This window comes from Anarrhichthys ocellatus, unplaced genomic scaffold, assembly GCF_004355925.1.
Source record: "Anarrhichthys ocellatus isolate YVR2014 unplaced genomic scaffold, GSC_Weel_1.0 scaffold7, whole genome shotgun sequence".
In the NCBI taxonomy this organism is placed as follows: Eukaryota; Metazoa; Chordata; class Actinopteri; order Perciformes; family Anarhichadidae; genus Anarrhichthys; species Anarrhichthys ocellatus.
In genome coordinates, this window is record NW_022280037.1 from 3,336,177 (window position 1) to 3,352,135 (window position 15,959).

The 15,959-nt window shown below is 43.5% G+C and overlaps 2 protein-coding genes across 4 annotated transcripts in view; one reads left to right on the forward strand and one right to left on the reverse strand.

Annotated features, from left to right (window-relative positions):
* entpd5a (ectonucleoside triphosphate diphosphohydrolase 5a) overlaps positions 1–6,871 on the forward strand; it is a 9,197-nt gene extending 2,326 nt beyond the window's left edge. Inside the window, exons 3-15 of the mRNA XM_031847185.1 lie at positions 4–434; positions 739–818; positions 1,119–1,262; positions 1,650–1,725; positions 2,270–2,305; positions 2,723–2,811; positions 2,902–2,981; positions 3,114–3,175; positions 3,284–3,385; positions 4,082–4,225; positions 4,338–4,394; positions 5,150–5,265; positions 5,417–6,871. Coding sequence (XP_031703045.1) covers positions 4–434; positions 739–818; positions 1,119–1,262; positions 1,650–1,725; positions 2,270–2,305; positions 2,723–2,811; positions 2,902–2,981; positions 3,114–3,175; positions 3,284–3,385; positions 4,082–4,225; positions 4,338–4,394; positions 5,150–5,265; positions 5,417–5,500 — 1,501 coding nt within the window. The 3' untranslated portion in view covers positions 5,501–6,871. The remainder of the gene's footprint in view (positions 1–3; positions 435–738; positions 819–1,118; positions 1,263–1,649; positions 1,726–2,269; positions 2,306–2,722; positions 2,812–2,901; positions 2,982–3,113; positions 3,176–3,283; positions 3,386–4,081; positions 4,226–4,337; positions 4,395–5,149; positions 5,266–5,416) is intronic.
* On the reverse strand, positions 5,432–15,863 carry coq6 (coenzyme Q6 monooxygenase). Of its 3 annotated transcripts, XM_031847815.1 has the most exons (13): positions 15,464–15,863; positions 15,055–15,189; positions 13,629–13,687; positions 11,733–11,859; positions 10,398–10,528; positions 10,197–10,304; positions 9,898–9,960; positions 9,690–9,797; positions 8,821–9,023; positions 8,513–8,628; positions 7,978–8,144; positions 7,328–7,398; positions 5,432–5,635 (listed from the first exon to the last, which is right to left on the reverse strand). In XM_031847815.1, the coding sequence occupies exons 1-12, from the start codon at positions 15,663–15,665 to the stop codon at positions 7,369–7,371; spliced, it is 1,449 nt and encodes a 482-aa protein (XP_031703675.1). In that variant the 5' UTR covers positions 15,666–15,863; the 3' UTR covers positions 5,432–5,635; positions 7,328–7,368. The 3 variants fall into 3 exon arrangements, with proteins under 3 accessions (XP_031703675.1, XP_031703674.1, XP_031703673.1); XM_031847814.1 differs by lacking the exon at positions 5,432–5,635 and having other exon boundaries at positions 7,265–7,398; positions 15,464–15,862; XM_031847813.1 differs by lacking the exons at positions 5,432–5,635; positions 7,328–7,398 and having other exon boundaries at positions 7,406–8,144.
* Between the last annotated feature and the right edge of the window lie 96 nt (positions 15,864–15,959).

A 15,959-nucleotide genomic window follows, 5' to 3' on the forward strand; every position in this document is an offset into this window, starting at 1 on the left:
GAGCCCGCTGCTCACTTTATCCGTGTGGCTTCTGGCTGTGAGCCTCACAGCGGAGGCGACCTACTACCGGCACCACCGCTACGTCCCCCACTTCTACCGCTACCGGGATCACTCTGCCAACACGGAAAACCTCCTCCCCGAGGTCGCCAACCCAGAGCCCGTAGTCCCGCAGCCCGGCATGCCGACTTACCCCGAGATCCCCGAGGTGTTCCACCCGGAACCCGAAGTCATCCACCCCATACCAGAGGCGTTCCACCCGGTGCCCGAAGTCGTGCATCACGCCCCCGAGCCTTACCAGCTACCTGAAGTTTTCCAGCCGGTGCTCGACGCCTCCTCCCCTGTCAACGCGAGCCGGGTGTTCTATGGGATCATGTTCGACGCTGGGAGCACAGGCAGCAGGATCCACATCTATAAGTTCATCCAGAAAGACCCTGGTAATTGCTCCACTTTTCCTTAACTCTCTTGCACATGCTTGTTGGCTTCCACTCTGTCTGCCTGCTGTTAGGTCATTCACTGTGTGGCGTCAGGATAAACATGCACCGGCAGAGTGCACGGGCAAAACTGTTTCTAAAAGTAGCTGTGTTGGGAAGCAGACCTCTGAAACTGATGTAGGTGACCAGCTACAGACTAAATATCATGAGTTGTAAAAGAAAAGCAATGCAATCGTCTACTTGGGTTTACATTTGATCCTGCTCTCTGGTTTATGATCTTGTTCACTGACACCGACTTCTTTTTTAGTTGAACTGCCAGTCCTGGACAATGAAATGTACCACGCAGTGAAGCCTGGTCTGTCTGCTTATAAGGACAAACCCAAGGAGGTATGTATGCATCTTTACACCATCACTTATTATTAATTATCAGGTATATTAGGGAGTTGTTCACTGTCTGCAAACCACTGGGATTGTCTTTGGGTTGGGTTCATGTGATGTAAACACTGTGTAATTACAAAAATGCCTCCTGCGGATGCTGTCACTGCTGCCCACTCCTGTCTGCTGTACCTTTGATTTATGCATGTTTTTAAAGACTTTGACCACTCAAGAAATGTCTTAGTTTGATTATGAAATGTCTCTCCATTTAAAGATGATGCTGCCTGTAACTGATTGCCATCTCTTCCGCAGGGTGGCAACACCATCCGACAGTTGCTGAAGGTTGCCAAGAAGACGGTGCCAGAGGAGGACTGGAAGAGGACCCCAGTGGTCCTGAAGGCCACAGCGGGTCTGCGTCTGTTGCCTGAAGAGAGGGCCAACGCTCTTCTGAAGGAGGTGAGGCACGTTTTCTCTCTGCCCTCAGACAGTCTGGCACAAACATCACCCGTCCCGCCAAGAGAGGGATGAGAAACCACTAAGTGCTTACAAGTGTCTTAGAAAAAAAAAGAGGCAGCAAGTCTGCCCATTTGGTGGCTATCATGTCGCAAAAAACAGCTGTTGTGGGGTTGTGTGGAGTAACCATATTTGTCATTTAAAGTATTAAATCCAGGCTACTGTTCCAGCCATGCTTGTGGTTGAGTTATCTGTCACTCTAAAACAGAACCAGAGCCTGAATAGACTATATCCTGACAACAGCAGGACATTTTGGGGTGTAGCCAGGTATGATTGTATTATTTTGACACATATCCAGGAGATAATTGTAATGAAATTGTGATTCCATAGGTGCGAGAGGTATTTGACGAGTCCCCTTTCTTCGTGCCAAACAACAGTGTTTCCATCATGAATGGAGCAAAAGAAGGTAGGTTATCTTACTATATACTGTATATAGTACACAAAACACAAGATTTGTATTTGTTTTGTTTTTGACAGATTTATTGTGTAACCAGGTGCTTTAACTGCCTCATTCACCGAGAATGCGTCAAACAATGCTGCTCTCGTAATTCTTTTTACAAGAGGTCCGTTACTACCTCGCTTAGACAAATACGTAAGCCAGTGTGAGTTGTTGCCCCACGCCCAATAATTTCGTGCCATCCTCCACATCAGTTATTAACCTCACTATGTTATGTTTCATCATACGGTATGTGCCATTCATTATCCTCCCTTTATGAGCGCAATAACTTGACATCTGAGACAATTGTAACTACCTGGGCTGGTCTGCAACAGTGCATGTGAGTTGCACAAACTCTGCTACTTTAATATCAGCACAATAAAAGGAGAACTGAACTAAAAGTCATCTTCACTTCTAAGTTTGTTCGTTGTGCTTGAACACATTCGAAATGTGGAAATGTAGCACTTCTCAGGTATTTACTAATGCAGACATTTTCACCCTTGTGCTGTTTTAGGAGTCCTTGCCTGGGTCACAGTGAACTTCCTTACAGGTAGGACATTGCTTGTGTTTTGCTATGGTGGTGTTAGTGGTCAGGAGGCTCATATCTGAGGCTCCAGTGTACACAGAAGCCCGGCAGTGAAAGACTCCTGTCTGAGGTTATGAGCTTGAGTCACTGGCCCCCAAACAGGTTGCAAAAACAAGCAATAGTTCCTCACGTTTTTTTAACACAGCTATACACATTTATTTTAATCAACCTTGAGCCCTGAACCAAAAAAAGGTATTTTCCTTCTTGGTGGGGAAAGACATGATGTGTAAGCATGCGTCAGTCTGACAGTAGTGTTTGTAAAAGGCAGAAATTCCAACTGAAACTGGTGATAAAGCCACAAGATTACAACGTGTGCTCTGTTTGTTGCACTGATGATGAGTGGCACCTTATCCTGTTTAACTCCAAGCTTATTTTAAATAGGTCACTTGTACTCCAACACAAGGAGGACGGTGGGCATCCTGGATTTGGGTGGAGGATCTACACAGATCACTTTCCTTCCCAAGTCAAAGGTGAATGTCATATTGTATGTGGTAAATAAGCCTGTTGGAAAATTGTACCACCAAAAATACGCCGCTAAACAATTGTTGTTTATCCAACAGAAAACGGTTCAGTCGGCTCCTCCCACTTACATTGCTCAATTCAACCTCTTCAAAAACACGTATCAAGTCTACACGCACAGGTAAATAGCAGACACAGAAGATGCTATGGATTACATTTTGCCCATGAAAACTCACATATCAGTGTTTTTGTAGAGTAAAATATACATATCTATCTAAGATACTTACCACAAGTGTCTGTCATCATCATGTAGCTACCTTGGAAATGGACTGTATGCGGCTCGACTGGCAACTCTTGGAGCACTCGGAGCTGGAGGTAGAGTATCTAGTTCCTGTCATCGCTTCTTTATTTGCACTCTGTGTCGTTCTTTCATAATGTATTCATTGGAAGATAACAAACTGTTTCCTGTTTTTGTTTTCCCAGGGCTGGATTGGAAAGTCTTCACTAGTTCATGCCTCCCGAAAAAGTTCAGAGAAGATGTGACTTTTGGAGGAACCACCTACAAAGTTAGCGGGATTACAGATGGTAAGATAAAAGCACCCTGAGGTTTTGATTTGCCTTCCAAGTGCTGTTGGATGCAGCGATCCGTGCATTCCTTTCTCAACTCTGGAACGGAATAGAGTACAGTATAATACAGTCCCTCATGAGAACATTTCTCCGCTGAAGTTTCTGTAACCTTGGCGCCAAACGCATGTTTTGTCATCCTTTCTCTCTCTCTGTCTTCCCTCTTGAACAATTATACTGCAGTCAACCTTGTATTTAAAGGAAAAGAAAACTGTCAGTTAACTTCACAAATAAGGCAGTCACTCCCATACCACAGTGAAGTAGCCAAAAGATGCTGGGCTTGTCCCTGAGTTGTTGTTTTTTTTTTGTGTAACGAGCGGCTTGATCTTGACCGCTCACAATTATGTGGTAAAAATAGACAGCCCAACAGGGCCGCACTAAATGCCGCTCTTGTCAGCACATGGTTTTGCCGGGACAAATGAGCCAACCATATCCATGGGGCTGTGTGAAACTTGTCCTTCTGGGGCTTCCCTTGTATATTGTCTGGTGAGCCCCCAGCTTCAACCCCTGGCTAACCTCAAACTGAGGCTTTAGACAGTTGCATTCCAACCATCGCTGCTTCCAAGCACCTTTAACTCATTGTTTACTCCACCATTTCCAATGTTAGTTAAGTCATTCTTTGACAAAACTACATTTTCCTTTTCTCTCTTGTTTCAGGCTATGCAGGATACAAGCTGTGCTACTATGAGGTTATGAAGGTAATCAAAGGAGTAGTGCACCAGCCTTATGAAGTGAAGGGCAGCAGTGTCTTCTATGCCTTCTCCTACTACTTTGACCGAGCGGTGGAGTCCGGCCTCATTGGTGAGTGGGCACAGACCAAAGAGTCACCTTCCAGCGCCATTATCTTTCATTCTTGTTGTCATCCTTTGCACAAAATAGGTATTCAAGTTTCATGTTTGTTTTTCCTGCACAGATGGCAGTCGAGGTGGTGCGATTGAAGTCAGGGATTTTAAGAAGAGAGCCAAGGAAGGTGAGAGTTACATGTTACCTCGTTGCATACACTTGTGTGTAAAACACACAATCTTAGAAGCTATACATATCAGTACTTTAACCACTGAAACTTCATGCAATAGTCAATAAAATGTAACAGATACAATTATTTATGGAGATAGATTATAAGACAAAAATAGAATAATTCTAGGTTAACATCGCTGCAAAACGTTTATGTATATTTAACCAATACACACCATGCTTATCAGCTCAAGAGTGTGACACTTGCAATACCCATGTAGAACCAGATTTATAACAAGTAGGAAGGAGATGGTGTGTTATGTAAGGCTGTTTGTGTTGCGAGAACACTGTCACATGGTCTCGAGGAACACGTCTGGCTCAGGCTGGGCTGGCAGCTGAGCTGAAGATGTCTGTCTGGCCCAGGCAGGAGGGCACCTGACAGCCACACACCACCTGGGGGCTGACACATACTGCAACACACAAACTGTGTACTAGGCTGTTTAACACTGCCACCCACCCGCAGCCTTGTGCTGACCCTCGGCTGTTCTCCTCGCACCTCCCTGTTTATTCAGCCAAACAAAACAGAAAGATCATCTTTTAATCATGTAGCACAGGGGTTAGAAAAGGTGGTTTTTTTTTGTTAATACATGGAACGTGGCTCCATTGTATGATGCAACAAGGTGTCTCCGTCAAATGCTTCTTTTTTGTGTGTTAGTGGTCTGTGAAACCTGTATTATTGTCATGTCTGAAACCTGTGGTTATTTGTGTTTGCAGTGTGCAACAAAATGACCAAGTACCGTGCTATCAGCCCCTTCCTCTGCATGGATATGACATATATCACTTGTCTGCTAAAGGAGGGCTTTGGCTTCAAGGACAACACTGTGCTTCAGGTGAGAAGAGATATGACAACACTTTAATATTCTGTCTGTACAGTATTTCACTCAAACATGGGCAATATCAATGTGACAGTAGGAGTAGGGAATGGTTTGTTTCTTTGTGGTTTTAATGCCCCCCCCCCCCTTCCGTCACTCTGCTCAACAGCTAGCCAAGAAGGTGAACAACGTGGAGACCAGCTGGGCCCTGGGGGCAACCTTTGACTACTTCAGAAACCTCAACATCCACTAGAGACAGCTCGCTGTCACTGCAGCCAGCACTGAGAGGGACAGTGTCACTGTGGGGCTTCCCGTCCTCTGTCCGCCCTCGATCAGCACGCCCCTCCTCTTCTCCTGAACCACAGCACCCTGCGAACACTCCCGAGAACTGTTGAAAAAAAAGAAATCACTATATTTTTACAAGGCCAGCTATTTCTACTGTATGTTGAGCTAATAACTGGTGGGCTGACTTTATTTTTGTAAAACGTTTACATTTTTGATTCCTCATGGGTGTCTGATCTGAAAAGTCTTCCTCACCTACCTGTTAAGTGTGCACAGGGTAGTCTAGAAGCAATACAACCAATCATGGTGTGTTGGTGCTTACTGTGGTCCTGGTGTGCACTGTACAGTACAGTGGAATTCATTTAGAGACTAGTTGCTGGAAGTGCAACCATAGTTGTCTTTCTAAATGCATGTAAATCTTTTTTTTTTTTCATTCTAGCAGTAAATATTTATACAGGACCCTAACCCTAATTAATTTGCCCCTAGCCATCATTGGAAATAGAGCAGTTGGCGATCATACAGCTTCTTTTCTTCAACTTTGCACATAACACTTTAATTGCAGATATTGTAGCTAAGAATGATCTGTTGCTTTGATGCCAACTGAAGAGTTGTACATATTCAAGTAGTGTTGGATTCACCATGACTGAAGGGGGGCAAGGAGAGCGCTGTGGCGAGATGCCACTCACAGACTGTTGTATACATAGCTGTTACATGTATGAGGTTAATGCCTGTAGTTTTAAGGTTCAGGCATTATTGTTTGTTTTGTCTAGAGGGGAAAAGAGCTTATCAAGCATGGCTAAATTGCAGGGGCCCCTGGTCTGAACTCTATTTTAGACTAGTGATAGAAAGGCCTCTAATCAAGGGTAGATAGTGCCTCCAACAGCATAATGTATAGCTATTACATACAGCAAACATGTAAACAGAAACTATGTAAAAAGTTGAAAGCCAACTTTTTCATTTGTTGCTCAAAAAGTGATATTTCTTGTGAACTGTACAAATATTTAAAGATTTTTTTCTAATGTAGAGCATTTTAATTATTCTCATCTAATATTAACTCTCTGTGTAACTGCTCTTTTGACCATGCCTTTGCAGTCTTTTCAGTATTCAACATGTTCAATAACTACTGCTGTATATACATAATGTAAACTTTTATTAATGAAATATTTTGACAAGAACTGCTCTTGCGTTGCAAAAATGTTATGCTGCACAATTGCTCAGAAATGCCTGTATGTTCATCAGTATGAATAACCTGATGACCGACAATATGTAAATTGTTTTTATTAAATCCAGTGAAACGAGTGTACACTATACATGTATGTTTTAATTAAACATGAGAAATGTACTTTGTTTGTATTCGTACTTTTTATATCAACACGGATGAAATGCTTTAGGGTGCACTCGTAGTCTCCAATGTAAAAATCTGTGAATTGTGCTTAAAATCATTTGATCAAACTGTGCAAACATTGGACTTATGACTACATGGTTTAAATAACCTTCCATCTGAGAATGAAGCGCTTCACAAATCTTCATATCATTTCTGAGAAATGTACTTCTTGGATAATTCACAGCTTGGTATATGAACTGTATTTGCCAAGTAGTGGAGGATTTGAACATAAAATCAACAATCCTTGTGCTTTTTACATGTTGTATATATTATGCTCGGGACAGCAGCAATGTAGTGTTGTCGATCTGTATTCCTTTTGTACCAAGGCACACACACAAGAACCACAAAGGAGTAAAATATATCTATTATTTAATTTGTTTTACATTCACAATTTTTACAGCCATTAAAGCTCACACGTTTTGAAGATCCACCAGCGACCTAGCATGACGAATGCATCACTTGCTTGCAAATGCCATGATCTGCTCCTGCAGAGGAAAAAGAGACACCAATTCAGAAACTCTGTGAACTTTGAGTCACGCTTACTAAAAGCCTGTTACAAGTGCGTGGCACTGAAGACCTCTATACAAGACCTGTAAACCAGTGAACGCACAACATTTAATATGGAAAAAATGTCACGCTTAACTTCTGTGCCTCCATAGTGAACTGCCTTTACAACCAGTCACAGTTGTGTTGGTCTGAATCACTTAGTAGGGAATAAAGTCATTTCACATGAGTGGTCGGTAATAAAAGGGGTGTGAAAACACAAGCCAACACCGCTGTCCGCTGCCCCCGGGCCAGCACTGCACCCCACCCACACACTTTTGGTAACACTAAATTTGGGGCTAAACCTAGATGCCATAGTAGTAGGTTCAGAACTCTGGAAATTATAGACTTCGTTAAAGTAAAGCTCCATGTAATCAGAAAAGCGCGTGGAGGGTGGGGTCGGGGTGGAGGAGGAGCTTGGGTTTGATAGGTGGTTGATATCATCTGAGTGATGGCCAGGTTCACTGGGATGTGCAGGAGAATATGTGCAGGAGGTAGAAGCTAGAAGGGACGGAGCTTACTTTTAGCGCTGGGACCATGTTGGTGGCCTGCACACCAAAGGTGCGTAGGAGAACAACAGGGGCGGCGTTAGTGGAGTAAAGGCGCTTCATGAGGTCGATGGCAGCCATCATGGCCAGATTGTGTCGTTGGCGTTCAGTTTCATATTCCAACAGGTGCTGAATGGCTCCTGCAGAAACAAACAAAGACTGGGGGTTAACAAATGAGGACATGGTTTAAGTTGTGAACTTCCGTCATATGCTTTCTGCATTAAGTCAATACACTGGTGCTATTTTGAACATTCAGAGCATTTGACAGTAGAAAAAATAAACACCGTATCTCATAACAGGATTTTATTTTTTATGAAAAGCAACTTGCATATAGTTATGACCAAAATGACCAGAAAAAAAAACATCAAATAAATGTTGCCGGAAAAGCTGATGCTTTTTATAATTCAGGTCAAAAACATGCGTTTGAGTTGGGGCTGTGGAAAAGAGCTTAGGGGAAACCACTGTACTATGGTTGCAGTGCTTGTGTCTGTTTAGAGTTCTCACTGACCCAGGTCCTTCCCGTCAAAGGCCGCCCTGCTCAGGAGACGCGTAAGGCAAGCCACATCCCCAAAGCCCAAGTTGGCTCCCTGACCCGCCAGCGGATGGACACGATGGGCTGCGTCCCTGCAAAGAAAAACAGTATGCTATTTTATGCACAGTGCAAGATGGTAGTGTTAGGTAAAACATTAGATGAGACAACAATGAAAAGCTCAAAAGCGTGCTTATCAAAGTGATTTTTAGGACTTTTTCCAATCGGTATCTTCTCTTAAAAAAAACATTTAAGTGCTAGTGTGCAGGCAATTATGACCATCTTACCCAATGAGAGCTACACGGTGCCTGATGTACTCTGCTGCATGACCGGTGCCCAGAGGAAACATGACCCTGGTCTTTGGGCCGACCCCTGCCACACTCGGGGGAAGCTGTCGAGGTGATCCTGCAGATGGCATGATGGCCGACAGGGTGCTGCGGAACAGAGAGCCGGCCGTCTCGATCAGCTCTGACTGGTTCTCATTACTCCACTGTAAGTGCACAGACAGACGGGCAAGAAGACAGATTCACAGAGAATGAAAAATGACCAGAAGAGAGAGAAAACAGACATGATCCCTTTTGAGTGGACAAAGAAATTAGCTGACATAAGAGCAAAGCTGAACTCCAGGCCAGTGAAAGTGCTCTTTTTTCCCCCTCCCTAACTAACTGGTTTGGCAGGGCTTCGGCAGCTGGGCTAATTAAAAGAAGATGCCGGCCAGGCTATGCAGTCGAATTAGCTCCGTTTGAAAAACATTCCATGCAGTAATGGTCGACACTGAGAGACCACAGGTTTAATTAGCAAACCAGGCCTGAAACCAAACGTGACTCAACCGTGGTGACCCCGTCCATCAGCAGGCGCAGTAAAAATAGCCAGCTTGGGAAAAAGGAGTTTCTCCAAACATTAAAAAAAAAAAAAAAATGGATAGGTAGGTCATCCCCTGAGTGAAATATTAGTACTGTTTAAAAAGTTTGGGCAAAAACAATGACAGCATTGTTTGCATGAGTCACAAAACAACAGCTCAACACTTAAGTGAGTCTATGGAGAACTCCTGCCACATGTTGTACACTGCACACGATACAGAAATGTTGCAACATCTTCCTGACAGATATGAAATCTGACTGCGACTACAACATCAGCAGTTTGGAGCGAGACTCACGAAGGCAGAGTTGACGGCGTCGACAAAACTCTCCTCATCCAGCTGCAGCAGCTCCTCTGCCTGCCGATGGCTGGTTGACCACACCAGAGAGCTCTCTGTGTCCGACAGCTGCAGTGCACAGAGCAGGGTCCAAGAATCAGATACTTATGAGACTGACGGATACTTTGAAAGAAAAATAATCCTGCAGTAAATAAAGTAGATATATTACCGGTAACATTGCAATGGGCCCTGATGGGAGAAACCTCTGCCATGCGACATTGTTCTCTGTGGGCTGTCCAACACATACATCTGATTCAATTAAATATTAAACTGAAGTATTGTGGCATTGCATTGTTAATTACATATTTCGCACATAAAAACAAGTTATTGCAAAGGGTTCTTGTGGGGAAAAACACTCCATAATAAATTCAGAACTCAGTAACATCCAATGACGCTTGCTTATAGTTTATAAGTGTACAAATTGTTAATACAATATGCAAAGCAGCATGTGTCCAATGTGATACTCACCTCTGATAGGTGCAGCACAGCAACCACCGCTGATTGGTCATAATTCCACTTGACTGTTGGGATCCCCAATTCCTGCCGAACCAATGAGTTCGGTCCGTCTGCACCGATCTGAAAAACAGATGAAAAAATGGAAAACAGTAAAAAAAACAAGAAGAAGAAGAGATGAATAACTAGAGTTTGTGATGATGGAATCAAACTGACCAACAGCTTGGTCTGAACGCTCTCTCCGCTGGCCAACATGACCTTCACCCATGGGATGGAGTCCTCTGCCAGGTGGGGCATGGGCCACGCATACTTCACCACCTTGGACCGGTACTTTACTTGCACGTTATCTGACAAACAACAAGGACATAAAACTGGTGACTACAAAGGCAGCAGAGAAAAAGAAAAAAAAGGCAGATTCTTAAAATAAAATGGCAACAAACGCACAACAAATAGATCCGTCTTTGGTCCCGTGTATGCGTCATCACAGTAAATCAGTGCTTTGCTACGTTTACCGTCAAAACGAGAGAACTCGTGTGCTGCAGCCAAAGCAGTGGAAGATCTATAAAACACTTCATAAAACACCACTGGTTTTCCTCCCTGGCACATTGTAGCTGCAAATGTTTACATTTGACAATCTTCCTAAATGGTCTTGGCTTGCCACATTGACCTAACTAATAGTGTTTATCTACAAGCACACCGCGCCACACTTTGCACATGCTGCCAGCTTGTTGGATTTTGCGATAAAACGGCCCCTCTTCCTAAAATATCAGCAGCTGGACATCCTACACGTGAAAGGATCCTGAGCTACGCTGGCTCATGCAGAGTTGGAGGGGGGGGGACCCGTCCACACCACTGCTACTGGATCCTGAACACGATCAAATACGGGTTTCCAGGGACTTTGAGAGCAGGGTTACATTGAAACCAGCTGGTGTGGAGCACACTTTTCATGTACTGCATCTTGAACATCACGGCTAAAATGAGAGGAGAGAAGCCGACAAATGGGAGGCACATGAGGCAAAAAAAAAAACCGTGCTGTCACCACACATTTGTTGTTTGGTGCAAAATGTTGAAAACTGTTTATAAATATGCCACTTTAACTGTCAAGCACAGTAATGCAGGGCTAAGTTTTATTTGCAAATCTCACAAAAGTTGGTCTAATGTCAACAGCAATGCAGCACTATACACTGTCAGCGCTTTCGTGTCTTAAGAGGTGGCAAAGCTTGGGAGCACATGGCAGCTTTAAATAGGTCACTGGACCACTTCACGTGTGCACAGAGGGTGCCGGGCCCTGCAGTTCCCAAAATGTGAAGTTTTGATTGAAATTGCAGGAAAAACAGAAGCCGCTCCAAGGGCTGAACTGGTCTTTAAAAACAGTCACCGGGAGAGGGTACAAATAAACAAAACCTGGGGACAGGATGGAATAAATGTGGTGGCATTAGCTGCCAGACTCGGCTTCCTTTGGGCAGATGGAAGATGAATCGAGAGGTCTCACAGAGCACTGCTGCTTACTGTGTGGGGCTTCATGTTTTAAATCATAAATGCTGTGCTTACCGGACAGGCTGTCCAGCTGTTTAGTGAGTGCAGCCACAACGATGTCATTCTCCACGATGTGCGCCATCTCGTCCTGCAGGTTGTCCTTATCGAATGTGATCAGGACATCTGAGCAGGCATCCCAAACCTAAATGAGAGACTCATTATGCCTGCGGTCTACAAGTATATCCTTAAATGCAGCAATTATGCATCCCCTCTCCCTATATATAGCTGGGCAGAGAAGTGGCGCTTCATCCAGCTGAACACATCAAAGTCGTTCGCTGCTGTCGGAGGCTGGCACAGCCTACATACATTAAAACCCAGAGCAACGAGGGTCACCAACACTCCTCCGGCTGGTCGGCTGAGGACCAAATGACACTTTGTGATGTGGATTTTTTTGCAAACATTCTCTTGGAAACACAAATAGCAAATGACATGTTTGTGAACATAAAGAGTAAGTCAATATTTATCCGCAACCAAAAGCGGCAGAGTGAGATATAGTTTTAGGTTACTGTAATTCCAACCTGGAATTACTATTTGGGTTAAACATGAGGGGGTGAAAAGTGTTTGTACAAGGTTAATCGTCTCCTGGGTTGTAACTATGGTGACAAAACCCATCATTCGGCAGTAATATGCTGCTGCACTACTTTTTTCCCAACTTGCCATAAAGTAGGGGGATATACCCTCCAGAAAACCACTAATGGCAGTGGGTTTGCAACTTGTGATAAGTGGTTGGGAAGTAAGATATACTGAGACCAGCCCAAAAATTGTTTTGGTTTTTTTTAATGCGGGGTGAAATGATGCAGTGTCGGGGTAGAATCTGTCACTACATACTTTAGGATTTAAATAATACACTTCCTCGCAACTTTATAGAGAGAAACCTGGGCAAATGACGCCTTGACGGCAAAAGCTGTTTGCCTTCCGTTTCAAATCTAAACCCTGGAAGAGCATTTTACTGCATGGAAAGAATGTTATTTAGAGTTAACCTGCAGTACATACTTTTCAGGGCAATTGGTGAGATGTATATGACCGACATTGAATGGGCAAACAAGCCAAAGCAGTGGTAGCAGAGTCAAGGTATAATGGGAGAGGTACACTACCATAATCACTGAAAGGCACTGCATGACGACATCTTAGGCCCAGAGAGAAACCCTGCGGTTGAGTGTTTGGTACACAGCAACCACATCTTACTGGGCCTGCAGCCACAGCCGTAAAGCGGGTTCACTCTGCAGCAAACAACCACTCTCCAAAATCTTTCATCTTCTTCCCGTTGTTCACATGAATCTTCATAATTATAAGATGTGGGGAATGAGTACCAATTTGAAAACGTCAAAATGATTTAGTCTTCATAGAAAACATGGCTTTAATAAATAAAACTTGCCAAAGAGCATCCAGTACTTTGAATATGCCGGGAGATTGCTTTTTTTTTTTTTTTTTAAATATACCTTATGTTTTTTGGCATTCCTTGTGCCTGAAAAGTCATAAATTGCACAAAGGAATGAATAAAATGCAGTATTACATACAACCCCAGGCACCAGCCATTTTATGTGAACAATTACATATCATATGATTATATGATACAGCACTGTGCTGCTTGTTCATTAAGCTGAATTACTGAGTACAAGCTGAGCGTCACAGATTACTCTCTCCACTAATTGTATGGGCTGTCACTGTGATTGGTGGATGACAGAAATACACACAGTTTGCCTGTAAACTAGAAAAGTCTGGACGACATATGAATAAAACTCAAGTTGTGTAACAGAAGGATTCTGGGAGATGCGCCACACTGTAGTAGGCGCAAGTTATTTTTGTTTGTCTTAAATTATACTTTTCTGAACTTTTGACATAGCAGTACGGAGGCAGTTACTGTATCCTTCAGTTGCGGATAAAAGCAACTTGAGCTGAAGAGCAACGTACCTGCATCCTTTTGTAGGGCTTGCTCCTCATCTTTGTGATGTGCTCCCATGCTCCAACACCTGTGTGTGCACAGACACATTTCAAAACAATTACAATACGAATCCAATGCAACAATGCATGTCTCTGTATCAAAAATAATTGTAATCATACTCTAAAAGTAAGATCATGAATTGGGTGAATATTAACAAAAGTCAGTACAAGTGGAAGGAAGGGTAGAAGGAAATTGGTCCAACTGGTCTTTGTGATCGGGGATAAGTCTGAGGTGACCTGGGCAGAATTCAGTAGCACTGGGACCAACAACCAGGTGTTCGGTTGAAGATGAGTTAAAGGTGGAGTCAGCGATTCTGGAAAAAGACTGATAATTGAACTCAAAACCCAAACAAATACCCCCCCTCCAGGTTTACCGTGCCTCTAGCTCCCACTACCTTCCTCTTTATACATCCACGGCCTTTCCTGTCCTATCCACATGCATGAATGCCCCCTGTTGCTGATTGGCTGGAATAGAGTCGTGTTTCCCCATTTATAAATCCAGGGCTGTGTATATTTTTTTCTGCCCTCACATAGAGCAGACAGCTAGCGAGCAGCGAGGAGATATTCGCTGAATTTGATAAAAAGTGTATTGGATTAGAATCGCTGACTCCACATTTAACGCCCTTCTATTAAAAGAAAGTCTTAAAAAGTGGCAGTGGGCTGTATTTTATCTAATTACCTTAAAACAAGAGTTTAAATCACCATTTAAAGTTACTGTAAAACATATGTGGTCGAGGCTGAAAATGTTGTGAAGGAGTGGCAGCGTTCCATAAGCTTGAGACAAGTTCTAGCCTCTTACTGTTTGCACAGGTTCCAGTTGGAGGCAACAAGCTCACAATCAAGCACAATGTTTCAAATAATACCAATACCAATACCTGAATCAGGATGAGCGTATGTGTCCAACATTCAAAGTAATTTAGCCAAATGATTGTTGTCCATAGCTCAAATCACAAAGGTTTGTGTCGTTTTTGAGACTTCATAACTTGTGTTGGTTTGTTTTTCGGTTAGGTAAACACTTGAAAATGAATCTGTATTTTTTTTGTAAACTGTCATATGATTCATCAGCATGAGTGTAAACACTGGTTGTATGTGGCAGCACATACAGGTAGCCTGAAAGCGTGAAATATTAAAACACACAGGTCTGGACGGATGGTCATGTTCAGCGATTTTTAATGGATTCTAGACCCGAAATGGCGGATTTAGGACATAGAACGTGTTTCACAGGTGAGTCCGTCAAGCCTGGCTAAATATACAGAGACAAATACGGTCAGATATGATCCCTGGTGACTGGACCTTGTGGGGGCCATTTATCAGTCAAGCACCACAAGCTTCTCACAGGAAGCGAGCTTTTTGATATACGTTTACATTGTTTTGTATGTCAGGTTGTATACTGTACCACTGAGGAGGGTGGTAGAGCCTGGACTGATGGAGCTGACTCTGGTGCTGTAGGTGTCTGGGACCTTGTCCATGACTTTCTTTTTGCCCGCTTCAAGCAGAAGAATCTTCTTACCGTCCAAGTTGGGATCCATGCCTTTCAAAAAAAATCATGAAAATATTGAGTAACAATGGCAGCACATATATAAGATTAAGTCTAAAACAGTTTTGCTACAGTTCAAATTATAAATCTTGTATCTCATATTTTTCCTTCTGGCAACACATCGTAGAGTTTATATTTGAGTAGTTTATAGAGTAATAATCACACGTTTCTATGGGTCTATCTAAAGGGATGCAGGTTTCCTGTCATCTCTGTTGACAGTATTTAAATGTGTGGTTAATAATAGCTGAAGGACGACGGCGTCACTCACCGAGGGAACACGCCATTGCAGATCCAACCATTCCTCCCCCGGATATAATAACATCATAAACCTCATGCTTGGTAGAGCCGTCTCCATGTTCTGCACACACTAATCCTCGGCTGGGGATTTGTATAGCAGACACGTGCTTTTCTGCCACAAAACACCGGCCAAGTCCGTTAAAGGCCAGCGTCGCCCTTGTGAGCCTGTGCATGCTTCTGTCTTCACTCGGTATTCATATGAGACGAGGAGAAACCAGTCCAATGCTGAGGTCTGGATACTTTGGTACGTCTCTATCAGAGAGACGAGTCCACCCTGAGTGTGTCGTAATTACGGCAGCTGGGTCATTGTGTGTACTCCTGCAGCCGTGTTGCTTTATGTTGACAAACGCTCCGAGATGAAGTACTTCCGGGTTTCGTGTCCAATCACAGAAGACGATGCTGCTTCTGTCCACACGCGGTGCTCATGCTGCCGGCGGCGACACGGATGTGTGAGTGTAAGTACAACA